The following is a 27,899-nucleotide window of genomic DNA, read 5'->3' on the forward strand; positions in this document are numbered from 1 at the left end:
TCTCTCAGGGTGTGCAGCCCCCCCTCCTCTTCTCCCCCTGCATGAAAAGCAATTGAAAGCATTTGATTTGCAAGCATCTCTGGACAGCCATGTCGCACAAACAGCAACTCCTTCTCCTCAGAGACTATATCCTGAAAGGATGCAGCAAGGACACCTCTCCACACACTCTCATAACCATCCTTAGCATTAACAAGAGTTATATGCATAAAAAGCAGCATATATCTTGCTGAGCATGTCTGAGTGGCAGGTGAACTGATCTGAGAGGGCAGAGCATCCTATTTGGAGCTATTAGCTGAGTCTCTGGTCAAAATACCTGTGCGGAATGTATGCCAAATTATAAATGCATTCAACTCTCACTCACGTACCCAGGGCACCCACACCTCTGCACAGATCCCAGTGGAAAGCACTGGAGTCAAAGGGTTTCCTGAGAAAATGGTAGGCTTTGCAGAAGGGCTTAGAAAATCTCCTTTGAGATGTGGGCCACTGCTTTCTGCAATGCTCCGAGGGTCTACCTTCCCTCTCTAAACGAGAGGGTCCTTTTCACAGAGAGCAGACTGACGTACAGATTGCAAGCTGGCTGTAAAACCACAGCAGAAACAGAAGGCAGTTTTCTCAGAGACCAGGCTGACCTTGACAAGCAAAGCAATGTTAAGATAAAAGCTACAGCACTTGGTTTCCCACTATGGTTTTGCTGAGGTGGGTCACCGCCGCTACGTCCCTCCCTGTAGAGACAGCCCTAGCAGAGATGACGCTCTCAGAGGGCTCCCTTCTTTACAAAGGGAAGCATTAGAAGATGACAAGATAGGCACAGAAAGCTCTGACAGGGAAGTCAAGGGGGGGCAAAAAATGGTATGAACAAGACAAAGACTAAAGGTGCATCACAACCTTGGTCCCTCAGGGTGCCCCTGCAGCGCAGCGCTGCCTTTGGAGCGATGGCTGAGCGCTGCTGCAGCAGGTCTTGTATTGATTAACCAGGCAGAAGGTGGCCGAGCAAACCTGTGGAGAATCATGTTATGTTAAGCACAAGGAGGTCATGTAAGGTCCTCATTAAGGGTATCATTTTGTGCTGCCCAACTTTGGGCTAGTGCCAAGTGAGAACAAAAAAGGAAGAGAATTAGGACAAACAGTTCACTTCCCTTAAGACTGGACAACCAACTTGATTAAAGGAAGGAAAACCATATCCATCCTGAAAAAGAGCTTTGCTCAGAACCATCTCCTCTTCCTTTACGCCTCTGGTTTTCAGCTCAGTTTAAAGGAAGCTCTCTGAACCTCCACAGCAAGCACAGACCCATGACCTAGTTACCATTTCCCATGGGAAACCCCAAGGTCTTTTATAGCATTTTTCTTACTCTTGTGCTAGGGAGACAAAAGATCATCACAGAGCAGCCAACCCTGAATGTTTAAACATCAGGAAGCAAATCCCTAAAATCATGTCACTGGTGTTCATATTTCTTCTTAGTATCATGAAGTTTGGTGGCTTGCTCCATTTGCCCACTGTTGCAGGGACCAGGTTCAAGCCTTCCTTCCCTAGATGATGCCTGTTTTTGAAACACAAGCATGAAGACTCTTGATAAGCTGGGGCTCTGGGATATGAAGACATCAGATATCAATTCCATGCTAAAATATGAGCTGGAAAACAAGAGTTGTGCCCTGTAGATCAAAGCATGATGCTCACTCATTCACCCTTCTGAGCCTCAGGAAAGGATTTCACAGAATCATAGAATAAACAAGGTTGGAAAAGACCTCAAAGATCATCAAGTCCAACCTATCACCCAACACCTCATGACTAACTAAACCATGGCACCAAGTGCCACATCCAATCCTTTTTTTGAACACCTCCAGGGATGGTGACTCCACCACCTCCCTGGGCAGCACATTCCAGTGGCCAATTACTCTTTCTGTGAAGAACTTTCTCCTCACCTCCAGCCTAAACTTCCCCTGGTGCAGCTTGAGATTGTGTCCTCTTGTTCTGCTACCAGTTGCCTGGGAGAAGAGACCAGCCCCCACCTGGCTACAATCACCTTTCAGGTAGTTGTAGACAGCAAGAAGGTCTCCCCTGAGCCTCCTCTTCTCCAGGCTAAGCAACCCCAGCTCCCTCAGCCTCTCCTCACAGGGCTGTGCTCCAAACCCCTCCCCAGCCTCACTGCCCTTCTCTGGACACATTCAAGTGTCTCAATGTCCTTCCTAAATTGGGGAGCCCAGAACTGGACACAGTACTCAAGGTGAAGCACCTAGGTCTCTTGAAACCACACTGCCTGAGCTCTCAAGACCAGTGGCCACACAGAGTTAAAACCAGAGGGGCATTAGTAATTTCACACAGCCTGGTATTATATTCCTGCTGTTAACATTACTGTGTTAGTAGCACATATATACACACCTCTCCTAGCCTTTCTTGCTAACATTACCTGGGTAGCAATTTACCTACATGCTGAGTTATCTTAAGCAAATGAGTGCATTTTTCCCCTCCAAGAATAAAGATGTAAGGGGCACAGCAAGACACAGGAATGAAAATCCTCTGCTTTCTGCTATGGCAGGCTGAAGCATGCTGTGGGCTGACAGGAGGACTGGCATTTGGTGCCTCCACACTTGCAGGTGCACCTGAGTGGGTGCAGAGATGCACACTCCGCTCACAAGGCAGCACTGAGGATGTTAAAACTGCGGAAGAACCTCATGCCTGCAGGCAAGCAGTGAGTTCCCTCTGCCCTCTCTTCCAGTAGCCTGACTGTGTCAGGTCATCTCCTGTGTGCAGCTGCAGCAGGGAAACCAGATTCCCCACAGGATGCAGATCCACATGGGTGATTGACATGTGTGGTAACTGCTGACAGGCAGCCTGAAACTTGGGGATTTGTTCCACGCTTCAATTCCTCAAACTTCAGGACTGTAGGATTCAGATCTCGAAGGCTGAGAGTTCTGGGGACAGCATATGATTTACAGTGGGGCCCTGCTTACAGAAGGGTCCTCTCACCCTCCTCTTCTGGATAACTATCTAGGATTTCTAATACTTCTTTTCTTTCTTTCTGTTTCTTTCTCTTTCCCCTCCCCCCCCCCCCCCCCCCCCCCCGACTGTATGCAATTGATATGGGAGAAAGTAGAGGTCACAGGAAGAGTAAAGACACATAATCTAATTTTCATTTTATCCATTAATCATGCACAATTTCATCCAGTCATTTAACAAGGTGGAACTCTAAAGCAATCTCTCCGCTGATGGGGGAAAATTCACTCTAATTCACTCGCTGCTCCACTCCCCTGTTCAGGCTGCGCAGAGCAGCCTCTCCTCCTGACCCAGAAAAAGGGAATCCACATGTCCAGGAGCAGGTACACTGTGTCCTGGATGTCTTCTCAAAAGCCTTTTACTCAATCTAAAAAGTGTCCAGCTGAAGCTGCTGGTGCTTTGTTTGTGGGTGGCTGGTTTTGGGGGGTGGGTTGATGCAAGCTAAATAGGAAGCTCTGTATTGCAGTATTTGGACATGAAGGTGCCAATAATGCCACACATGACCCTAGCTCACAAATAAGAAAGCTTAGAAGAAGTTCCCTGTGTCTGTACCACTCTCATGTTGTCTGCTGTTTGCCAGTCTCCCAGCTAGCCAGGACCAAATCTCTTTCCATGGAGAAAGATGATTCTGGACATGCAAAGGATGTGCAGCCATCATAGGTACAGTAGGAAAAGTCATAGAATCATAGAATTGCCAGGCTTGGAAGGGACCTCAAGGATCATTCACTTCCACCCCCCCTGCCAGGGGCAGGGACACCTCACACTACAGCAGGTTGCTCACAGCCACATCCAGCTTGGCCTTAAAAACATCCAGGGATGAGGCCTCCACCACCTCCCTGGGCAACCTGTGCCAGTGTCTCACCACCCTCATGGGGAAGAATTTCTTCCTAACATCCAAATTGAATCTACCCATTTCTAGTTTTGCTCCATTCCCCCTAATCCTATCACTCCCTGACACCCTCAGAAGTCCCTCCCCAGCTTTCTTGTAGCCCCCTTCAGATACTGGAAGGCCACAATTAGGTCTCCTTGGAGCCTTCTCTCTTCCAGACTGAACAGCCCGCACTCCCTCAAGTCTGTCCTCATAGCAGAGCAGCTCCAGTGCTCTGATCATCCTCACAGCCCTCCTCTGGACACATTCCAGCACCTCCAGATCCTTCCTGTACCAGGGCCTGCAGAACTGGACACAGTGCTCCAGGTGTGGTCTCACCAGAGCGCAGTAGAGGGGGAGAATCACCTCCCTTGCCCTGCTGGCTGTGCTTCTCTTGATGCAGCCCAGGATGTGATTGGCTTTCTGTCATCTTTCTCAGCTGGGATTTGATGAGTACTGGAAGATGCTGTCTGGTTCTCAGCTCATTGACATGTTTCATCTATGTTTAATTCCTTGCAAGAATTACTTAGTGTGGGGAGGGGAAGAAATCTCTTTATAGTTTAAAAAAGGTACTTAGCAGCTGTATTGGGAGTGAGGGCTGAGGAGCTCAAGAGGAACTGTAGCACACTTCTCAGGAATGCTCTGTCTACTCAGAGGGGATCTGACTCACACTCATGGTGAGGCCTGTGGAGAATGCCTCAGTCTCCCTCCATTCACTGTGTTATCATCAGACAGAGGAACAGAGCAAAGGCTTATCATGGGCTGAGAGGCAAGCAGCTCAAGGACATTCCTATCTAGCAGGGAACAAAAGGGCCTTCCAAACCAAAATGATGATATGCCCGAGAAATGTTGTGTCTTTCCCTCCCTCCTGAGACACTCAAGGGCACCATGCAGCAGAAAATAACAGTTAGCAGTGGATTCCTTCAGCCTTTCAAGGTTTCAAGAAAGCAGTGAGATGTTTAAAGAAAGAGAAGTGCAGATGCACAAAACCAGGATAAGATTTGAGTAAATCAAAGACTGCACTGCTGACAAACACTTGACCTGTTTCAGAGGGATCCTGAGCAGTTATGTTCCATGACAGACAACACATCTGCCAAGACAACATTGCCACCAGGAGCCTTCTTGCTCTGCTCCAATGACCACTAAGTGCTTGTGTGTTCTAGGGACAAGCTCTGTGTTCTGCAGCTGGCTGCCCATCTTTCTCTACAAATGACATCCTTATTTCCAGGAGCAGCTGTGATCCTGTTACATTCATTTTCAGCACTCCCAAGTAGAAATACCATGAAGTTCAGAAAAGCTCTTCTTTGACAGGCTGAGGGAGCTAGGGGTTTCAGCCTGGAGAAGAAAAGGCTCCAGGGAGACCTTATAGCCACCTTCCAGTACCTGAAGGCGCCTGCAAGAAGGCTGATGAGGGCAACAAGGCTGGGGAGAGGCCTCGAGCACAGCCCTGTGAGGAGAGGCTGAGGGAGCTGGGGTTGTTTAGCCTGGAGAAGAGGAGGCTCAGGGGTGACCTCATTGCTCTCTACAACTACCTGAAAGGTGGTTGTAGCCAGGAAGGGGTTGGTCTCTTCTCCCAGGCAACCAGCACCAGAACAAGAGGACACAGTCTCAAGCTGTGCCAGGGGAAGTTTAGGCTGGAGGTGAGGAGAAAGTTCTTCCCACAGAGAGTTGTTAGCCATTGGAATGTGCTGCCCAGGGAGGTGGTGGAGTCACCATCCCTGGAGGTGTTCAAGAGGGGATTTGATGTGGCACTTGGTGCCATGGTCTGGTCATGAGGTCTGTGGTGAAGGGTTGGACTTGATGATCTTTGAGGTCTCTTCCAACCTTGGCGATACTGTGATGTGGGACTGTTTACAAAGGCCTAGAGCGATAGGATGAGGGGCAATGGCTTGAAATTGGGGAAGAGTAGATTGGATTGGATGTTAGGAACAAGTTCTGTACAACGAGGGTGGCTGAGCACTGGAACAGGTTGCCCAGAGGTGGTTGAGGCCCCATCCCTAGAGATATTCAAGGTGAGGCTTGATGAGGCTCTGGGCAACCTGATGGAGTGGAGGATGCCCCTGCTCACTGCAGGGGGGTTAGACTGGATGACCTTTGCAGGTGCCTCCCAACCCACTGCCTCTGTGATTCAATGACATGGAAAAACAATCACATACAACAACTACAAGAGGTTTCACAGTGCCACTATGGAGCAAGCCATTTGTATTACAACTTCACCAGGTGCTGAGCCAAACCAGGTTTCATGGGGCAAAAACCCGATCAGAGACCACCACAGCTGCAAGGTGGGGGTTATGCAGCATTCTCTTGATCTGAAAGCAGCAGCACAGAGCTCAAATCTTGGCTGTTTGGTCTGGTGGGGTTTTTGTGTCATTTCTGGTTTTGTTTTGGCTGTGTGTTTAGTAAATTCCATACTGCAAGCAACTCCTGGGTGTGCAATCCCATTCCCTGCTAATAGACTTTTATATTCTGACAGGGATGCTCAACAGCATGAAATAATCCTCTTCCACTTACAAAAGAAGTTCCCAGTCTCTGAGTTTGAAACCATGAGTGATCTATCGCTTGCAACACAACACAACACAACGTAGCTGCTCTCTTAAGGGGCTGGATTTTAAACATGCAGAGTGGCTCTCTGCCTGCATGTGCAGAAATGACTAACCCTGTGTTCCAGGGATGCCAGCAAACACAAGAGGGGATTGTAGAAGGGGATTGTTTCCTGGTGAAGTATTTTAGAATAGAATAGAAAAGAAGAATAGAATAGAATAGAATAGAATAGAATAGAATAGAATAGAATAGAATAGACCAGGTTGGAAGAGACCTTCAAGATCATCGTGTCCAACCCATCATCCAACACCATCTAATCAACTAAACCATGGCACCAGGCACCCCATCAAGTCTCCCCCTGAACACCTCCAGTCATAGTGACTCCACCACCTCCTTGGGCAGCCCATTCCAAAGGGCAATCACTCTCTCTGTGTAGAACTTCCTCCTAACCTCCAGCCTAAACCTCCCCTAGCGCAGCCTAAGACTGTGTCCTCTTGTTCTGGTGCTGGTTGCCAGAGTTTTAATGAGTTTCATCTTTTTCCCCCAGCTCATCATGCATTATTCTAAGCAAGAGAATGTAACTGTTACTTGCAGGGAGGTAAAAAAAAGGAGAGGCAGCAGATGATGTGACAAGAACGAAGATACAGAGATGTACAGGGGCCAATTAAAAAACCACAACTCGTCTTTTCTTCTTTTTAACTACATCACCATTTGAATGCAAAACGCAGAGACAAACAGCAGTTAAGTACCCAAGCTTGTTTCTAAAGGAAGGAATGAAGCCCAACATTCCCTGCTGCCCAGGAGCTGGTGGAATCACTCTCCCTAGAGATGTTCAAGAGGGGATTGGACGTGGCACTTGGTGCCATGGTTTAGTAGTCATGAGGTGTTGGGTGACAGGTTGGACTTGATGGTCTTGGAGGTCTCTTCCGATCTTGGTGATTCTGTGATTCTGTGAACTCTCAGGCTGTGCCAGGGAAGGTTTAGGCTGGAGGTTAGGAGGAAGTTCTACACAGAGAGAGTGATTGCCCATTGGAATGGGCTGCCCGAGGAGGTGGTGGAGTCACCATCACTGGAGGTGTTCAGGAGGAGACTTGACAGGATGCTTGGTTGCATGGTTCAGTTGATTAGGTGGTGTTGGATGATAGGTTGGACACAGTGATCTTGAGGGTCTCTTCCAACCTGGTCCATTCTATTCTATCCTATTCTATTCTATCCTATCCTATCCTATTCTATCCTATCCTATTCTATCTTCCATTAAACAGATAAAGCAGTTCAGCTTTGGAGTGGCTGAGCCATCAACATTGTCTTACCCTTCATTTTCACTTGGATCCAGACACTATGATGACAAGGTCATTAGGAAAGATCATAGAATCAATAAGGTTGGAAATGACCTCAGAGATCAGGTTTGCCAGGAGCAATCCAAAGCACTGATATAGGTTGGGCAGTGACTGCCTTGAGAGCAGCCCTGAAGCAAAGGACATGGGGGTGCTGGTGGATGGGAAGCTCAACATGAGCCAGCAGTGAGCACTTGCAGCCCAGAAAGCAAATCACATCCTGGGCTGCATCAAGAGAAGCACAGCCAGCAGGGCAAGGGAGGCGATTCTCCCTCTCAGCTCTACTCTGGTGAGACCCCACCTGGAGTACTGCATCCAGTTCTGCAGCCCCTAGCACAGGAAGGATCTGGAGGTGCTGGAGTGTGTCCCGAGAAGGGCCATGAGGATGATCAGAGGGCTGGAGCACCTCTGCTGTGTGGACAGACTGAGGGAGTTGGGGCTGTTCAGTCTGGAGAAGAGAAGGCTCTGAGGAGACCTTATTGTGGCCTTCCAGTATCTGAAGGGGGCTACAAGAAAGCTGGAGAGGGAATTGTAGGGTGTCAGGGAGTGATAGGCCTGGGGGGGATGGAACAAAACTAGAAATGGGTAGATTCAGACTGGATGTTAGGAAGAAGTTCTTCCCCATGAGGGTGGTGAGACACTGGCACAGGTTGCCCAGGGAGCTGGTAGAAGCCTCATCCCTGGAGGTTTTTAAGGCCAGGCTGGATGTGGCTGTGAGCAACCTGCTGTAGTGTGAGGTGTCCCTGCCCATGGCAGGGGGGTTGGAACTGGCTGATCCTTGAGGTCCCTTCCAACCCTAACAGTTCCTTGACTCTATGACTATGCTGTTGGCTTTCTTGGCCACGGTTTCTGCAGTAGCAGACATGAACTTTGAATTATGAGAGAGCATGCACCTTCCCCATGAGCCATCTGAGCACTGAAGCTTTCCTAAACACACTGTTCCCTGGTCAAACTACACGAGTCTGCTTCTCCTGCTCAGGACGAGGCAGGATTTTGCTGTTTCCAAGGCTGCAAACCCCAAATGCAACACAGCTAAGGGCTGAACTGCCCTGTTTCCAGAGCTAACACAAGCTCCACATGCTAATTCTTTGCTAAGCCAAAGCATGGGGCTTTGATTTCCTAACCTCAGGATGTTATCTGGCTCCAGGAGGGGATTACCATTAGCTCTGTCCGTCTGTCCTTACAGCAGGGTCACTCTCATGCCATATGCTGCTTGGACAGTCTTGGTTCTTTCTAGATTTCTGGGGTTTTGTAAATCACACTGTTCATCTGTAGGAGCCTGCATTCCCTTGCCTTTCCAAATCTGCTTTGCATTGCTAATGCATGGGGCTGTAGGCAAAGTTGCATTAGAGAGACAGAGAAAGACAGAGAGGGAGAGATGCTAAAAACCTGTTAAGATACAAAATGTCTTCAGGGTGCTCTTCTCTTAAACACTAACAAAAAAAGCAGAGGAGGTTTACTCAATTTCCATTTACCAAACAAGAGAGCCTTTCTAAAATGGCTTTTGCATAACTTCATTAACTTCAGTGAATGCTCCTGACTTGCACCAGTGTTAACCAGAGAGAGTCCAACCTACAGAAAGCAGGTCAGGCTCCTGCTACATGGAAGCCACAGCAGGGTGGGGAGTCACAGCATCAGTACCCACCAGGTATCCTGATCATTTGCTACAGCAGGAGAAACCTCCTGCAAAATTCATGGGCAATTAATTCTCCCTCTCCCCCCCTCTGGTGCTGTGGTAAGAGAAAGGGTCATCAGTCTCCAGGTTGTCACTCCCTCAGTAGAACAACAACAGAAGGAGATCAGGGAATCTGGAGGGAGAATTGAAATGGCTGTTCCAAGATTGATGGCAGCCTTCTGGGACACTAAGAGGATTTTCTACTCACATAGTACCTTTCATCCCAAAGGAACTCAAACACCTTTCTAAATGATATACTGATCTCAAGTGAGGACTACATCCATTGAAAGCAAGCAGAGAAAACCACTTCCACACAGGTGACAGTGAGGGGCAGCCACAGTGCTGCAAGGAGCACAGATAAGCACCCCCAAGAGAGTCAGATCTCTCTCCCAGGGGTTTAACAAGCCTGGGCTTGACTGTGCAACCACAGCCTTGTGAATCCCAGGAGAAGAGAGATGTGAGATCTTCTCTGTCACCAGGGACTCACAAGCAGTCTTCCCCATGCCTGGACAAGCAGGTCAGGACAAGCAGCTCAGCAGAGGCTGCTCAACCCCTGTGTGGACAGCGCAGCACTGGAACCTGAAGCAGAACAGGATCTGCAGTGCTCTCTAACACCCCTCCCTGTGTTCCTATTTCCTTTTCCAGTGACTCTAAAGCTGAGAGAGTTTACTATGGTTAATAGGGAGAGGTGAACAGAGAGTCTTTTTGGCTGACAAAAGGGAAGGAAAGAAGGGTGAAGGCATGAGTGAAAATGAGAATGGACAAAGACTGCAGAGGGGCTCAGGGAAGGAGGAGATGACCAAAAGATAGGGAAGCCACCAGGTAAGGAAAAAGAAAAGACAGTTATGGCTTGCTTCAGTGAGGAAGAGCATCAAGTCAGACCACGGATATAAGAAGCAAATGGAAACACTCCACAGCCATTCACGTACAAAAGCAAAACTGAAGCTAGAAGGGGGGTCCAGGGCACATTCAGTTGTGGATGAAGACTTTTTCTACCAGTTTAAGAATGAGCAAGTCACAACAGAGTTTGGACTCAAGAGCCTGTCCCTCACTGAAAACTGCCATGGTTCCCTGCCTCATTTCTACACCTTCTACTGCTTTCCACTGAAAAAGTTCATCGTGGGCTGCAGATCAAAGAGCAGCACCAGCTGCATCCCTACCAGAGTATGCAGTGGAATAAAGGTGCTCCTGCAGCCTTGATAGAATGGAATAGAATAAACCAGGTTGGAAGAGAACTTCCAGATCATCAAGTCCAACCCATCATCCAACACCACCTAAGCAACTAAACCATGGCACCAAGCACCCTATCAAGTCTCTTCCTAAACACCTCCAATGATGACGACTCCACCACCTCCCTGGGCAGCACATTCCAGTGGCCAATCACTCTCTCTATGAAGAATTTCTTCCTAACATCCAGCCTGAACCACCCCTGGTGCAGCTTGAGACTGTGTCCTCTTGTGCTGGTTGTCTGGGAGAAGAAACCAGCCCCCACCTGGCTACAACCTCCCTTCAGGTAGTTGTAGAGAGCAGTAAGGTCTCCCCTGAGCCTCCTCTTCTCCAGGCTAAGCAACCCCAGCTCCCTCAGCCTCTCCTCACAGGGCTGTGCTCCAAACCCCTCCCCAGCTTTGTTGCCCTTCTCTGGACACCTTCCAGCAACTCAACATCTTTCCTAAACTGAGGGGCCCAGAACTGGACACAGGACTCAAGGTGTGGCCTAACCAGTGCTGAGTACAAGGGCACAATGACCTCCCTGCTCCTGCTGGCCACACTGTTCCTGATTGAGGTCATGATGCCATTGGCCCTCCTGGATGCCTGGGCACACTGTAGGCTCATGTTCAGCCTACCATCGACCAGCACCCCCAGGCCCCTCTCTGCCTGGCCTCTCCCCAGCCACTCTGACCCCAGCCTGTAGCACTGCGTGGGGCTGCTGTGGCCAGTGTGCAGAACCTGGCACTTGGATGTGCTCAATCTCATCAAACCAGTTAGCTAAAAAGTGTCACTGGAGAGCTTGTGCAAACACTGTCCAAGCAGAGTCAGGTACAATCAGAGGCAAAGATACAGCAAGCAAAATCTGGTGGTGTTCCACCTGGAGCCTAGGCATCAGCTGCTTAAAACCTATCCTAACAGCCTCTCTTCCTGTGTTTCCTCATCTTCATCCAGCCTGGGCCACCCAGTTATGGCAGAGATCTTGTCCATGCCGGGATGGAGAGATACAAATGACAGGGGAAGAGCCTACAGGTTGACCTCATTGTCAGATAAAATCCATTATGCATGATTAAAACTTAACAAAATGCAATCACATTAAAAATGACTATCATGAAGTGCACCATGATTTACTGACTAAATGAATGAGAAATTTATCTGAATAAAATAGTCCTAGCCCCACTGCATTGGCAATGCATGATAAATTGCTGATTGTGAGGGGATCATTGCTTGCTGTTGGATGACATACATCCATTGATTTTTCCTAACAACACTAATTAGCATAATAGCATCTTCACATACATTACATAAAGTTTCCTCTCAGCAAGCAAAAATGGTTTCAAGCTTCCAGGGCCCAAACTGCAAAGAATAAAGAGGGAAAGGAAGGACTTACAAACTGCCTCCATGTCCTTTATTATGCAGACCAAAGGTCCAACCCACTAGATCTTGATCTTGAAGAGATGAGGAGGAGGCTCAGGGGAGACCTTATTGCTCTCTACAACGACCTGAAGGGAGGTTGTAGATAGGAGGAGGTTGGTCTCTTCTCTCAGGCAACCAGCACCAGAACAAGAGGAAACAGTCTCAAGCTGCACCAGTGGAGGTTTAGACTCGAGATGAGGAAGAAATTCTACACAGAGAGAGTGATTGCCCATTGGAATGTGCTGCCCAGGGAGGTGGTGGAGTCACCATCATTGGAGGTGTTTAGGAGACTTGATAGGGTGCTTGGTTGCATGGTTTAGTTGATTAGGTGGTGTTGGATGATAGGTTGGACTCAATGATCTCAAAGGTCTCTTCCAACCTGGTCTATTCCATTCCATTCCATTCCATTCCATTCCATTCCATTCCATTCCATTCCATTCCATTCCATTCCATTCCATTCCATTCCATTCCAGAACATGCAGGCACTGTGCAAGGAAGCTGTGATCACAGGGGGTTGAGTTTTGCATAGTAGTGATCTAATTTTGTGAGGCCAAAAAGAAGCCTTTGAGGAACAAGAATCTAATCCTGAAGAGCTAGGACCCAGACACACATTTCTCCAGTTTCCCTAGGATGCACAGGGGGCAGGCTGAGCAATCCCTTGGGAAGTGCCTCCATTGCCTCAGGCTGTGTAGGTGAGGAAGCACTCACTCAGCTAAGGGGAGGGTTAGCACCGTACACAGCACACAGAGCAGAGGACCTGAGCAGAAGCAGAGGCAAGCACACAACTGAGCTGCACTGGTGGAAGCACCCACCCAGCCACTGGCCACTCCACAGCTGCTGCTGACTGTAGCAGTCACAGTGCTGGGAGCTCTGCTGAGGTTATAGCCCTGGCACTGCCATTCTGCTGGGACCTGTGCTGCCCAGAGCCAGCCTGCACCCTGCTCTGTCACAAGGCTCTCGGGGGTGGCTGGGAGGCAGAGTGGGTGAGCAGGACGCTCAGGAGCAGTGAGTGGGTAATGAGCCATAAGAGATGGGGGTTCTGCTGGTCCTTATTCAGCTCCCCCTGCCCAGCTGCAGTGGGAAACATCCCCCTCACAGCAGCACATGCACATGTGCAGGGCCACAGGCACAGGGGAGTCAGGAGGTGTGAGCAGTGCAGCTTCTACTCCAAGGCAGTAGAGCTTAGGGGCTCCGCTCTTTGCACAAGCTGCTTCCTCCCTAAGGGCTGCAGTGCTCCCCTTGGCTTTACCCCTCCTGACCCCCAGTCATTGCCACTGCTGCACTGGTGACTAACTGGAGCCTTTCCCTCTGCTTTGTTAGCACTTAAATCCTATGCTGGCAGTGCACCTGGTGTGCTGGCCAGCCCTAGCCAAAACAACCTCCCTCAAGCTGTGAGTGTGTCTGCAGGTGACACCTGTGTCCCTTTCAGCAGGGCTCTTGGAACACAGCCCACCCTTTATGTAACCAGAGTCAAGGATTATGTTTTGGGTAGCAGTTTGCACTCTTATCTGTGGCCTGGGAGGAACTGAGGATGTAATCCCTGTGCTGTCTGCAAACCAGGTGCAGGAACTGGGCAAGTGCAAAGGGAAACTACATGGTGTGAAATCTTTGTCATCTCCAGGTGCTGCTTAGAGCTTCATCTGCTACTGATGCACAGGCCTTTGGTACTGTCCTCACCCTGCTCTCTTGTACTGCACAGGGTAAGGTTGGTGGGCATGAGCAGGCTACTTGGTGCAGCCAGTGGTACCACTCAGAAACACAGAAATGAGTCTTCTTAATCCTAGACTAGCAACCTCCATGTGTTCAGCTGAATGAGGTGAGTACTGCCTCAGAGTAACCACACACATCACATTTTGCTGTACATCTGTGTGTGTTGTCTAGTTTGTGATAGGCATAGGAACTATTCCAGAAATATCTTTAAAAGCTGTAAATATTTTGGCTCCATGCATCTCTCTGTGCAGATGTCTTCACAGGATCACCCAGGTTGGAAGAGACCTCCAAGATCACCACGTCCAACCCATCACCCAACCCTAACTAATCAACCAGACCATGGCACTAAGTGCCTCATCCAGGCTTTTCTTGAACACCTCCAGGGATGTTGACTCCATCACCTCCCTGGGCAGCACATTCCAATGGCCAATCTCTCTGTCTGTGAAGAACTTCTTCCTAACATCCAGCCTAAACCTCCCCCTGCATAGCTTGAGACTGTGTCCTCTTGTTCCGGTGCTGGGTGCCTAGGAGTAGAGACCAACCCCCACCTGGCTACAACCTCCTTTTAGGTAGTTGTAGAGAGCAAGAAGGTCTGCCCTGAGCCTCCTCTTCTCCCGGCTAAGCAACCCCAGCTCCCTCAGCCTCTCCTCACAGGGCTGTGCTCCAAACCCCTCCCCAGCTTTGTTGCCCTTCTCTGGACACATTCCAACAACTCAACATCTTTCTTGAGCTGAGTGGGCCCAGAACTGGACACAGGACTCAAGGTGTGGCCTGACCAGTGCTGAGTACAGGGGCAGACCTTGAGACCAGTTTCACACACCATGAAGGACAAGAGAAGGCATCATAAATACACCTTGGGGGTGACCTTAGAAGTCACCCCCAAGAAATCACTTGAAATGGCTTTTCCATCTGTTAGAATGCAGGGGCTTGTAAGACCTAATTTATTGCCTTGTGCTGCCAGAGGCAAATCCTCGAGGTGTGGGAAGCCACAGGTCACCACTGGCAATTTAAGAGCACAAAACTCCTGCATTTAAAAAAAGTTTTGTATTAGCCACCTGTGATCAGGGCACACCACAAACACTCCTGACCCACTGAAACTGCTCCACAGCTTGGCAAGGAAAGGCCTGGTTGAGATGGATTAGTGGGCAGAGTGAAGGTGGAGCGGTCACATTCATCACACTGATGGTGCCACCACATGTGTAAGATTACAGCCTAGATCCCCAAGATCTGTCCCCTGACTGGTTCAAAAACCATTTAATATGACAACAAATATTTCATATTGTTTCCATCTGCCAGAGGTATACAGACCACAAAAGGCCACAGTGTCTACACTGATTTCCTGCACACCCTGACAGCACCAAACACCAGCCCTGTGCTAAGAAGGGGGGGAAGACAAATAAAAGCTGGATGAGGGGAAACAGAGGGTAAACTTGAGCAGGGAGCTTAGAAGGAGAGAAAGAAAAATGGCACATGGAGCAGCAAGAGAGAGAAAAGGAACAGACACATAACACTGGACAGGTTTAGAAAAATACACACACCCCAGCACCCCCCAGCCCACTGGACTCAGAGGGAAAGGAGAATACAGAATTAACCAGGGTGGAAAAGACCTTTGAGATCATTGAGTCCAACCTATCATCCAACACCACCTAATCAACTAAACCATGGCACCAAATGCCTCATCCAGTCTCTTCTTAAACACCTCCAATGATGGTGACTCCACCACCTCCCTGGGCAGCACATTCCAATGGCCAATCACTCTCTCTATGAAGAATTTCTTCCTAAAATCCAGCCTAAACCTCCCCTGGTGCAGCTTGAGACTGTGTCCTCTTGTTCTGGTGCTGCTTGCCTGGGAGAAGAGACCAACCTCCTCCTGGCTACCACCTCCCTTCAAGTAGTTGTAGAGAGCAGTAAGGTCTCCCCTGAGCCTCCTCTTCTCCAGGCTAAGCAACCCCAACTCCCTCAGCCTCTCCTCACAGGGCTGTGCTCCAAACCCCTCCCCAGCTTTGTTGCCCATCTCTGGACACCTTCCAGCAACTCAACATCTCTCCTAAACTGAGGAGCCCAGCACTGGACACAGGACTCAAGGTGTGGCCTAACCAGTGCTGAGCACAGGGGCTGAATGTCCTCCCTGCTCCTGCTGGCCACACTGTTCCTGATCCAGGCCAGGATGCCCTTGGCCTTCTTGGCCACCTGGGCACACACTGGAAAAATAATTACCTGGAAAGTGCCTGTTGGGCAGGCTTAGGAACTTTGCTTTCTGCAGGCAATGTTGTGTACCAAAAAATACCTTTAAATGCAGATTCTTTGAAGGATGCTAACTCTTAAGCCTACAAGGAGCATCGTGTCTGAAAATGGGAGAGTCATCTTCTCAGGGCAGCCCTTGAACTGTTTCTGAGCTGACCCTTTCAAATTACTTTTCTTGGGGCTTTTATTTTTTTTATGGCACTGCCTTTCCCTCAGCTTCTCCAAGCAGCATCAGGGAACAAAAGGCAGCTTACAGGCCTACCTCTGCTTCTCAAAAATGAGATTTTAGCTAGCAGCAAGGAACCTGGCAGAACAGATTTTACAGAAGGATGCTCACATGAGCAGCCAAAGACTGAGCTGCTGGAGTGAGGAATAGGCTTTAATACTGCACCTGTGTGAAGCAGAAATGAAGAAGAGACAGAGAAAGCATTCCAACATGGGTTTGTGACAGTGCTGCTGGACTTGAGCTTGCTCTCTTATGAGATACTTGACCCTGTCTAGATAGCTCCCACTCTTGCTGTAGAACAAGAACTACTAACAAGCTCCCACTGGGTGCAAATGAAGAAGGCACCTCTTTGGAAGATGTGTTGACACAGAATGGGTGGTTTCCTCTCAATGTGTAAGATAAGCTTGCAGGCTAATGCATGCAAAACGTTCCTCACACAAGGGAAAGGGAGCTAAATAAGAGCAGGATGAGTCAGGAGTGCTTGTACACATGCACTGCATGAGGGTGAAGCACTCAGGTACCAACAGACTGCCTTTCCTCCTCAGTAACAGAGTTGGCTGCCTCAGACTTAATACTAAGCTGGTGAACAACAGCATAAAAAGGGCAAGCTCCCCACTGCTCATGAGGAATGAAATCTTTGCTGAGAGAGCAGAAGCCACATTCTTCAGCAAATTAGATGCATCAGCTGGGATTTGGCAGAACCTCCTGAATGCAGGACTTCAAATCTGCACTTAACCACTTACTGGGACAGTCTCTTAAGAGGTATTAAGTGTTCCTGCTATGGGCACAAACACATCACAGACACAAGGAAATCTTTCTGGAGGGAACACACGTCCTGACAGCACAACGCTGCTGGGAGGCACCGGCCTTAAATACCCAGAAGCGGCTGTGGAAAGCCCCAGAATAAGAATTAGGAAGAAGTTCTTTGCCATGAGGGTGCTGAGAGACTAGAACAGGTTGCCCAGGGAGGTGGTAGAAGCCTCATCCCTGGAGGGTTTTAAGGCCAGGCTGGATGTGGCTGTGAGCAACCTGATCTAGGTGTCCCTGCCTATAGCAGGGGGGTTGGAACTGGATGATCCCTGAAGTCCCTTCCAACCCTAACAATTCTATGATTCTAAATCAGAAGTGCAAGGCACAGCTCTCTGTTGAGCTGGAACATCACAGCCAGCTGGCTAGCACAGACTGCTCAAAGAGCAGTGCTTCACACAGACACAGATTAGGCAGAGGGAGGGAGAGCAGAAGTTGAGCTGCAGGCTCTGAATGCACGCCGACAGCGGGCACAGCACCATGGTGCTGCTCTGGGATCAGGTGGCCAAGCCCCCCACTGATGGGGAAGGAGCAGGCTGAAAGTCACACTGCTTTGGAGCTGGGATACAGAATACCCCCATAGCTCTTTCACAGTCTATTTGCTAATTCTTGAAGGTGACTGCCCAGGAGCAGGCAGCAAGACAGAGGAAGGGTTTTGATTTTATAGAGAACTCTTGGTGTAACACTGTTACAGGAAGAAAAGGCTGTGTGGATCTTTCACAGAATCACCAAGGTTGGAAGAGACCTCAAAGATCATCAAGTCCAACCTGTCACCACAGACCTCATGACACCAAGTGCCATGTCCAATCCCCTCTTGAACACCTCCAGGGATGGTGACTCCACCACCTCCCTGGGCAGCACATTCCAGTGGCTAACAACTCTCTCTGGGAAGAACTTTCTCCTCACCTTGAACCTAAACTTCCCCTGGCACAGCTTGAGACTGTGTCCTCTTGTTCTGGTGCTGCTTGCCTGGGAGAAGAGACTAACCCCCTCCTGGCTACAACCACCCTTCAGGTACTTGTAGAGAGCCAGAAGGTCTCCCCTGAGCCTCCTCTTCTCCAGTCACCATCTAGCAATGGAAGCATTGGTCTTTACATGCCAAATTACTTATGCTGATGCTCAGGGGGCAGCAAACTAGCTTGTGGAAGAGTACAGTACTGGGGAGAGCATGGTGTGCTCTTCTCAGTTGCACCCTCTGATAGGACAAAAGGTAATGGATATAAACTGCAGCACAGGAGGTTCCACCTCAACATGAGAAGGATCTTCTTCACTGTGAGGGTCACAGAGCACTGGAGCAGGCTGCCCAGAGAGGTTGGGGAGTCTCCCTCTCTGGAGACTTTCAAGACCCATCTGGATGTGTTCCTGTGTGACCTGTCCTAGGTTCTATGGTCCTGCCCTGGCAGGCAGGTTGGACTCGATGATCTTTGGAGGTCCCTTCCAATCCCTAATATCCTGCAAGCCTGTGACCCCAGGATGTTCAGTGGTGCTGTCACCAGCTTAATACAGACCCAACTATAAAAGTGGGTAGAAAGAACAGAGTTTTCCACCACCTGTATATTACCACTAAGAGCACCCACAACAGACAAGAAGAATTAGGGAGGCTCACGCTCAGCAAGAAATGGATTATGGATAGTATTGCTTAAAGCAGGTACAATGGGTCACAAGGCTGGGAAACAAAAATTGATGATGATAACCTGGATTTCAAGGAGCAAATGGCCCAAAAAACCCCAAACCACAAAAACTAGCCAGGAAAGAGCAGCACTGTATGTAAAAATATGCTGCTGCTGGCTATAGGCATTTCAGAATCACAGTGCTTCATGACTGCAGTTGTAACTAATGAAAGCAAAGGAGAGCTGGATGGCACAGGTTATATCATCAGACTAAACAGGAGGACAAACTGCTCTTTACACAGCAATCTAGATCATGGAGGAAGAAAAAGTATGCTATCACAGCAACTTAGAACCAGGGGATATTTAATACACTTTGTGCAGTCAGGAACACAAATCTTCTGCTTCTAACAGTGCCTTAGAGTTTGAAGGGGGAAACTTTAGCTGAGTCCCTGACTGCAAAGGCTGAAAATAAAATTGGAATGGAATGGAATGGAATGGAATGGAATGGAATGGAATGGAATGGAATGGAATGGAATGGAATGGAATGGAATGGAATGGAATGGAATGGAATGGAATGGAATGGAATGGAATGGAATGGAATAGAAGAATAGAATAGACAATGTTGGAAGAGACCTTCGAGATCATCACGTCCAACCTATCGCCCAGCACCATCTAATCAACTAAACCATGGCACTAAGTGCCTCACCCAGGCTCTTTTTAAACACCTCCAGTGATGGTGACTCCACCACCTCCCTGGGCAGCACATTCCAATGGTCAATCAGTAGAGTAGAGGGGGAAGAGAAACTCTCTGCCCCTGTACTCAGCACTGGTTAGGCCACACCTTGAGTCCTGTGTCCAGTTCTGGGCCCCTCAGTTTAGGAAAGATGTTGACTTGCTGGAAGGTGTCCAGAGAAGGGCAACAAAGCTGGGGAGGGGTTTGGAGCACAGCCCTGTGAGGAGAGCCTGAGGGAGCTGGGGTTGCTTAGCCTGGAGAAGAGGAGGCTCAGGGGAGACCTTATTGCTGTCTACAACTACCTAAAGGGAGGTTGTAACCAGGCGGGGGTTGGTCTCTTCTCCCAGGCAACCAGCACCAGAACAAGAGGACACAGTCTCAAGCTGTGCCAGGGGAGGTTTAGGCTGGATGTTAGGAAGAAATTCTTCACAGAGTGATTGCCCATTGGAATGTGCTGCCCAGGGAGGTGGTGGAGTCACCATCATTGGAGGTGTTTAGGAAGAGACTGGCTGGGGTGCTTGGTGCCATGGTTTAGTTGATTAGATGGTGTTGGATGATGGGTTGGATGCGATGATCTTGAAGGTCTCTTCCAACCTGTTCTGTTCTATTCTATTCTATTCTATGGTCCTACTAACCACACCCCTTGTAATACACCCCAGAACAGCACTGGCCTTCTTGGCCACAGGAGCACAGCGTTTCCATTCCAGGTTGCGTGTGCCCTAAAATCTGGTGAGACAGCTGTGTTGCCGTCACGCTGTCACGCAGCAAATACAAATGTGGGCTTTCTTCTTTGTTTCCAGGTAGGCTTTTAAAATGCCCAAATCCCTGAACATCTACAATCTTTTTTGTGGAAAGATAACCTTCAAACCAGCACAACACCTCTTTTACAATCCCAGCGAGAAGCACACCTTTTTTCACTTGCAAAGGACAAAGCCGCTTGCGTGTGGGAAGCGTTCTCTGGACGCCCATCTCCCCTTTATCCTTCACATGCAAAACCAGACTGAGCAGATGATGCATCTTGAATTTATGAGATTAAAACAAAAGGCAGAGAATGTGAAGATATTCTTCCAGTGTGGTGCCATTTCTCCTCCTCATTCACATCCCTCCAGTTTCAAACAACATAACTACCGGTTTCAATAGGATCTATAATTGCAGCATCCTCACAGTCCCATGCAGGCAAAGAGCTGCAGTCTAGTTTTATTTTTCCTTACACCCACGGAGAATTCTGTTTTGTTTCAACCTCTCATTACTCTCCCTCCCTCACTTGGCTCCAACCATCAAATTCTGTCTCAGCCATTCACCATCTATTCCATTGGGCTGCGTTTTTTTCTCTCTTACCATTACGCATCCTTACTGAACAGCTGGAACCGAGGAAAGGCACAATTAATGATCCTGAAAGTTCCCAAAGACAGTCTTCTCACTCTTCCCAAATTTGACATCACTTCTTTGGTTGAATAGGGGACAGAAAAAAGAAAAGGGGGGGGGGAAAGAAGGAAAAGGGGGGGAAAAGAAGGAAAAGGGGGGGGGGGGGGACGACGGGAAAGGGGGGGGGGCAAGGAGGAAAAGGGGGGGGAAAGAAGGGAAAGGAGGGGGAAGAAGGAAAAGGAGGGAGAAAGAAGGAAAAGGGGGGGGAAAGAAGGAAAAGGGGGGGGGAAAGAAGGAAAAGGAGGGGGAAGAAGGAAAAGGAGGGAGAAAGAAGGAAAAGGGGGGGGGAAAGAAGGAAAAGGGGGGGGAAGAAAAGGGGGGGAAAGAAAAGGGGGGGAAAGAAAAGGGGGGGAAAGAAAAGGGGGGGAAAGAAAAGGGGGGGAAAGAAAAGGGGGGGAAAGAAAAGGGGGGGAAAGAAAAGGGGGGGAAAGAAAAGGGGGGGAAAGAAAAGGGGGGGAAAGAAAAGGGGGGGAAAGAAAAGGGGGGGAAAGAAAAGGGGGGGAAAGAAAAGGGGGGGAAAGAAAAGGGGGGGGAAAGAAAAGGGGGGGGAAAGAAAAAGAGAAAAAGAGCCTCTCATAGAACCTTAACTCACATCTCTCACTAGCTAAATGGAACATTTTAGGTTAAAGAAAGCTCTAATTTTCGAGAGGAGGCTGGTTCAGGCTTGCTTGCTTTTATTCCTTAAAACACATTAAAAGCCTGAAGAAAGCCCCTGTTGCATCTTGGTGTGAAACCAGTTTCTTTTATTTTCATATGGGAACCAAAATAGCAGAGGACCCCTAGCTCTCAAATATCTAACCAGTTACCAGCCCCAGTGGAAACCTTCACTTGCTGTTTCAGCCTATAGCTTCAGCCAAGCAAGAATGAAAGAACCACCCAGGAAAAACAAGAGGCTAAAGGGCATCACCTGCCACATACTCACAAACTAACACCTGGGTCTGGGGCAGATTAGGGACAAGGCAAAGAGCGGGGATTTCCATGTACAAGCCTGACCAAGTGGAGCACAGTCAGGAATGATGGAACACTAGTAGTAGGACAGCACCTTGCTGAAGGTAGATGGGTCAGGATCTGACCAGGTTTGCAACAGTGAGTTCCTCAAAAAGTGGTCTGAATTACCTTCAAGTCAACCCCAGAAAAACCCTGACTCAAAAATCCAAACCAGTTTCTGCTTTGTGGGAAACCAGACAAAGAGCCATCCAGTGCTCCTTTGAAAAGGGCAGACAAGCTGCAGCAGAACCCAGAGGGTATCACAGATGACATGGATAGTCTTTTCTGTCCTCACTTAAAACTGATTCTCAGTATGTTTTGTAGCCATGAACAGAGGGCTAAGGTAATGAAACCAAGTGAATGAATTTGCACCAAAACTCAGCATCAACAACACATCCCAAAGCAAGCAGTCAAGCAGTTGCACTGCAGCTGTTCTTCAAGAAGCTTCTAGAAACCTTCCAAGAACAAATCAGAGAGTGTGTTTAGCATGTTTAAATTTGGGGTCCAGTTTAGAATCATAGAATTGTTAGGGTTGGAAGGCATCTCAAGGATCACTCGGTTCCAACCCCACTGCCATGGGCAGGGACACCTCACCCCAGGCCAATGGCATCCTGGCCTGCATCAAGAACAGTGTGGCCAGCAGGAGCAGGGAAGTCATTGTGCCCCTGGACTCAGCACTGGTTAGGCCACACCTTGAGTGCTGTGTCCAGTTCTGGGCCCCTCAGTTTAAGAAGGACATTGAATGTGTCTAGAGAAGGGCAATGAGGCTCAGGAGAGACCTCAAGCACAAGCCCTATGAGGAGAGGCTGAGGGAGCTGGGGTTGTTTAGCCTGGAGAAGAGGAGGCTCAGGGTCCAGTTTAGAATCATAGAATTGTTAGGGTTGGAAGGGACCCCAAGGATCACCCAGTTCCAACCCCCTGCCCTGGGCAGGGACACCTCACACCAGGTCAGGTTGCTCAGCACCACATCCAGCCTGGCCTTAACAACCCCCAGGGATGAGGCTTCCACCACCTCCCTGGGCAACCTGTGCCAGTGCCTCACCACTCTCATGTTATATAACAAGTATAACTTTGTCTTAAGTTTCTTCTTTATATGACACAGAGATGACTTAATATCTGGATTTGGTTTTGGAAGGCTGTGCAGTTGGATTTAGTTTTTTCCTACAGGAGTGAAAAAAAGAAGGAACTGAGTGAGATTAGATATTTGATACCCTGGCTTCCTGTTCCCACTGGAGAAGTGCAGTGAGGTACTAACATGAATTTCTCAGCTTATGAAATGGAGGAGCTGACATTAACTTTCTCATAGGCAGTGCATCTTCTCAACTGTTTGACGGGTCTTAGAGTTCAACAGACCTAACAAAACCAAAGAACTGAAGCACTGAACAGCATGACCAAACACCCCCTGCCCCTCAGTTGTAACCTGGCAGATCTGCAACTCAGATTGCAGCCTCACTTTTATGTCATTATCATGGTGTTCCTCTGGAGAAGTCTTCCCCATAAGAAGAGGCTTTAGACCACCTAGTTCTAATGCAGAATGAAAATAAAGATGTGAACATCTGAGCTGCCACCACACAACCTCAACAGAAAACAGGAGGCACATCATAGAATCATAGAATTGTCAGGGGTGGAAGAGACCTTGAGGATCATCCAGTTCCAAGCCCCCTGCCATGGGCAGGGACACCTCACACTACAGCAGGTTGCTCACAGCCACATCCAGCCTGGCCTTAAAAACCTCCAGGGATGAGGCTTCTACCACCCCCCTGGGCAACCTGTGCCAGTGTCTCACCACCCTCATGGGGAAGAACTTCTTCCTAACATCCAATCTGAATCTCCCCATTTCTAGTTTTGTTCCATTCCCCCTAGTCCTAACTATTCCCTGACACCCTCAAAAGTCCCTCCCCAGCCTTCTTGTAGCCCCCTTCAGATACTGGAAGGCCACAATTAGGTCATCTCAGAGCCTTCTCTTCTCCAGACTGAACAGCCCCAACTCCTTCAGTCTATCCTCATAGGAGAGGTGCTCCAGCCCTCTGATCATCCTTGTGGCCCTTCTCTGGACACCTTCCAGCACCTCCATATCCCTCTTGTAATAGGGGCTCCAGACCTGGAGGCAGTACTGCAGGGGGGGTCTCCTTGCCCATTTCTTTTTGGTTTGCAATTAATTTTAGAGAATATGGGGTGGGCTCTGAGCCGGTAAAGCTCCTACTCCTCCTGTTGGTGGGTGCCCAAACTCCACAAGCTGGAGAAATGACAAAGTTTGCTGTCTTTCTCCATGCATTGCAGTGTGAGTCATGGTTAAACCATGCTCAGAGGGAAGGACTCCCTGTAGGTGGTGTGGAAACAGCTAATTTGGTAAAAAGCTGTTACACTGAAACCATCAACCAACAATTCTATCAGTGTACTATTAGATCACAATCCCTGACATGCTTTGGTGGCACACAACGTCTCTGAAGGCATCACCTACTTTGTGAAGGGATTATTAACTTCAGTTCTCTGAAAAAAAACAACCTTAAAACAACATTCAGAAAATGTATTCTTGAGCCTTTCCACGACGCTGGGGTGCAGATCTTTACAGGAGCTGCACAAATAAGAGTACCCAGGAGGCAACTGGGTATTAGGATAGGATAGGGTAGGATAGGATAGGATAGGATAGGATAGGATAGGATAGGATAGGATAGGATAGGATAGGATAGGATAGATTAGAGTAGGATAGATTAGAATAGAATAGGATAGGATAGAATAGAATAGAATAGCATAGCATAGCATAGCATAGACCAGACCAGACCAGACCAGACCAGGTTGGAAGAGACCTTTGAGATCACCGAGTCCAACCTATCATCCAACACCATCTAATCAACTAAACCATGGCACCAAGCACCCCATCAAGTCTCCTCCTAAACACATCCAGTGATGGGGACTCCACCACCTCCCTGGGCAGCACATTCCAATGGCCAATCTTTCTATGAAGAACTTCCTAACATCCAGCCTAAACTTCCCCTGGCACAGCTTGAGACTGTGTCTTCTTGTTCTGGTTGCCTGGGCGAAGAGACCAGCCCCCACCTGTCTACAACCTCCCTCCAGGTAGTTGTAGAGAGCAATAAGGTCTCCCCTGAGCCTACTCTTCTCCAGGCTAAGCAACCCCAGCTCCCTCAGGCTCTCCTCACAGGGCTTGTGCTCCAAACCCCTCCCCAGCTTTGTTGCCCTTCTCTGGACACCTTCCAGGAAGTCAACTGAATTAATTCCAACCACTGCCCAGGACTGGCAGCTGCCACTCCAGGGGTTAAGCAATGCCAAGTCATTCAAGCCAACATGGCTGCTGGAAAACTCTAGAGATTCACAACAATAAAGCACTTTAGGCTGCTAAAGGCTGCTCGAAAGTCTCAGAATAAACCATCTCATTCCACACACGGTTACAGCAGCACTAAAAGCATTTGGTTGTGCTTACTTCTTCCAGTGGAAGCTAAATGCACTCAGCACCCAGAATGTCCTTCCTTTGTTCCCTGAGCCAAAATGCCAAACCTGCTGTTTAAAGTTGGCTCAACCCCTGCACCAAAAAGAAGGGGCTAACCACCCTCTCCTTTTGCTACAGTGCTAACTGCACCATGGAAGCTTAGCCATGCAGTGGTTTGGGATCTGAAACCATGAAGTCTTGCAGCACGAAAACAAAAGGAAACAAAGCATCCCAAAAGGAGTGACTTCTGACCCCGAACTTGCCACTGTCCCCAAGCACTCATCAGCAGAAGCACAGGGAGTGAGCACTACTTCAGAGAAACTGCTGTTTAACCACACTTCTGAAGCCTAACATGATGGCATTACAGTCATTTCTTAAAATCACACCTCCAAGATCATCAAGTACAACCATCCACCCAGCCCTAACTACCCAGAGCTAGACTAAGTGCACTAAGTGCCTCATCCAGTCTTTTCTTGAACACCTCCAGGGATGTCAACCCCACCACCTCCCTGGCAGCCCATTCCAATGGGCAATCTCTCTTTCTGGGAAGAACTTTCTAAGATCAAGCCTAAACTTCCCCCTGCACAGCTTGAGACTGTGCTGTTGCTGGCTGCTGATCAAGTTCCAATACCACACAAAAGGTCCAAGGGGAGTCTGCAATAACTTTGCAGGACAAAAAGAGAGCAGACCTTGCAAGTTCCAAAAGGTCCCAGGAGAGCCTGCAATGCCAGTTCATACTTTCCAGGAGAAAAAGAGAGAAGGAGACCTTGCACAGAGACACCAAGCCCTTGTATCAGCCTCCTCGCGCGCGCTGGGCTTACCTGGCCGAGGGAAGGGAGCGCCGTGTACGCCATGGGCTGGTTCATCATCCCTTTCTGCTTCATGAGGAGCATGCGCTTCTGCTCCTCGCTCAGGTGTGCCATCTGAGCCTGCAGCTGTGGCTGCTGGGACTGCTGCTGCTGCTGCTGCTGCTGGATGTAGGGCATCATGGGGTTCTTGCTGGGATTTGCCATGGGCGGCGTCATCCTCTGACTCAGCTCGGCGTTGAAGTGGGTCAGGGGCTTAGTGTTGCCGTAGGACAGCATGTTGGGCTGTTTGCTCAAGGAGTTGGTGCCCAGGTTATTTGGCTGCTGACTGATCATGTTCAGGTGGTTTTGAGGGAGGTAGTTATTCATCGTGGTCTTCTGCGGATTGTTTGCCATAGGAGGCACTATTGGGTTTTGGTTGTTAAAGGCTTGGGGATACATCATTGGACTATTTGGTTTGTCTGCGCTGAAGGGTCCTCCGTATGGACTAGATGGAGGGCCCACAGGTGACCAGCTTGAGGGTTGGTTTGGATGCTGCTGCTGCTGCTTCTGCTGCATGAGCTTAGCTCTTTGCTGCTGCTGGGCCGCCATCTGCTTGAGCTGTTCAGCTGGAGACAGGTCGGCGCTCGGCATACTCACAGGCCCAGGCCCCGACCCCGCCACTGGTGCCGCTGCCGGGTTCATAAGATAGCCGTTCCCAGCCCGGGCCTGCGTCTGGCCCGGGGTGTGGGCCTGGCTAGGGGTCTGAGGGGACTGAACCACACAGTTTGCTGGTGAGCCGGCTGGGATGGGGGCTGGCGGGGCGCTGGATGCGGAAGCTATGCTGGAGGCGGTGGAGACGTTTGAAAAGGGAGGACCAGAGGAAGATGGCCGCACCTGGGGTGACCCTAGGGGGACATGAGCGAAGGGAGAATGAGATGGATCGCTCTTCACACTTGCACTCTCTTGAGCCTCTGTGGAAGGCCTGGGATATTCTGGCTCCTTCTTCTCTTCAAAGTCTTCATTGAACAAATCTTGTATGTCATCCTCCGGGACGGTGTTTGCCAGTTCATCTATTAGCTCCTGCCACTCTTGGTCGTTCAGGTTAATGTCTGAAAAGAGCTTATTCTGATTTGAAAGAGATGTTTCAGAAGTGTCTATGCAGCTAGGGTCATCCAAAGGCTCTTGCTTTAGCTCCTTGCTCTGCAGGATGTTAAAACTATCCTCTAGCTCGTTGCAACCGTTAACGGGGAGCTTTATCTCCGAAACTCCACCGTTTTTACCCAAGTCTTCTAGACCACTACCGTGAGTTCCACTGTTCTGCAGGGGCAGGGGAGCTTTCATGTCAAGCTGGTGAAGAGGAGAAACAGCAGGCAGGGGCAAATTATTGGGCAAGCTGTTGATGGCCTCGATGCCCGGTACGTCCTTCCGTAGCCTCTTGCTGGTGGGCGAAAAGCTCCCGTCACAAACTCCGTTCTGCTGCTCCCCATTGAGAGGTGAACGGGCGCCTTCCAACTTCCTCTTGACTGTCTCTTGAAGCTTCAAGAAAAGCAAGAAAAGAGAACCTAAATTAACCAGCTGCAGATGCAAACTAACCCCCCCCAAAACCCACTGATGAGCCTTGTGGCAGACAGCACTCATGAGTATCTGTCACAAGACAACTAATGACAATACTTTTTAACACCCAGTTAGGGAGTTGCCTGGGTTTCATTCTTAGGCCTTGAGCAGTTTGAGGAGAGAGGCTAAACCAAACAAAACCCCTAACCAAGTCAACAGCCAAAAAAACCCCCCACCCAAACCAAACAATAAAAGCAACCAACAAACCTGCCCCTGAAGAAGAGAGCAGGCCTGCAAAACCTATCTGCTCTCCAAGCTGCTGGAATTTTATGGAG

The 27,899-nt window shown here is 49.1% G+C and overlaps 1 protein-coding gene across 2 annotated transcripts in view; it reads right to left on the reverse strand.

The window, feature by feature from the left end:
• The window catches only part of MAML3 (mastermind like transcriptional coactivator 3), a 296,232-nt gene that overhangs the window by 83,431 nt on the left and 184,902 nt on the right, over positions 1-27,899 (reverse strand). For both annotated transcript variants that reach the window (XM_054172585.1, XM_054172584.1), the window contains exon 2: positions 26,044-27,546. In XM_054172585.1, the coding sequence (XP_054028560.1) occupies positions 26,044-27,546 (1,503 nt within the window). The remainder of the gene's footprint in view (positions 1-26,043; positions 27,547-27,899) is intronic.

The sequence above is a fragment of the Dryobates pubescens genome, chromosome 24 (genome assembly GCF_014839835.1).
Source record: "Dryobates pubescens isolate bDryPub1 chromosome 24, bDryPub1.pri, whole genome shotgun sequence".
NCBI classification, from domain to species: Eukaryota; Metazoa; Chordata; class Aves; order Piciformes; family Picidae; genus Dryobates; species Dryobates pubescens.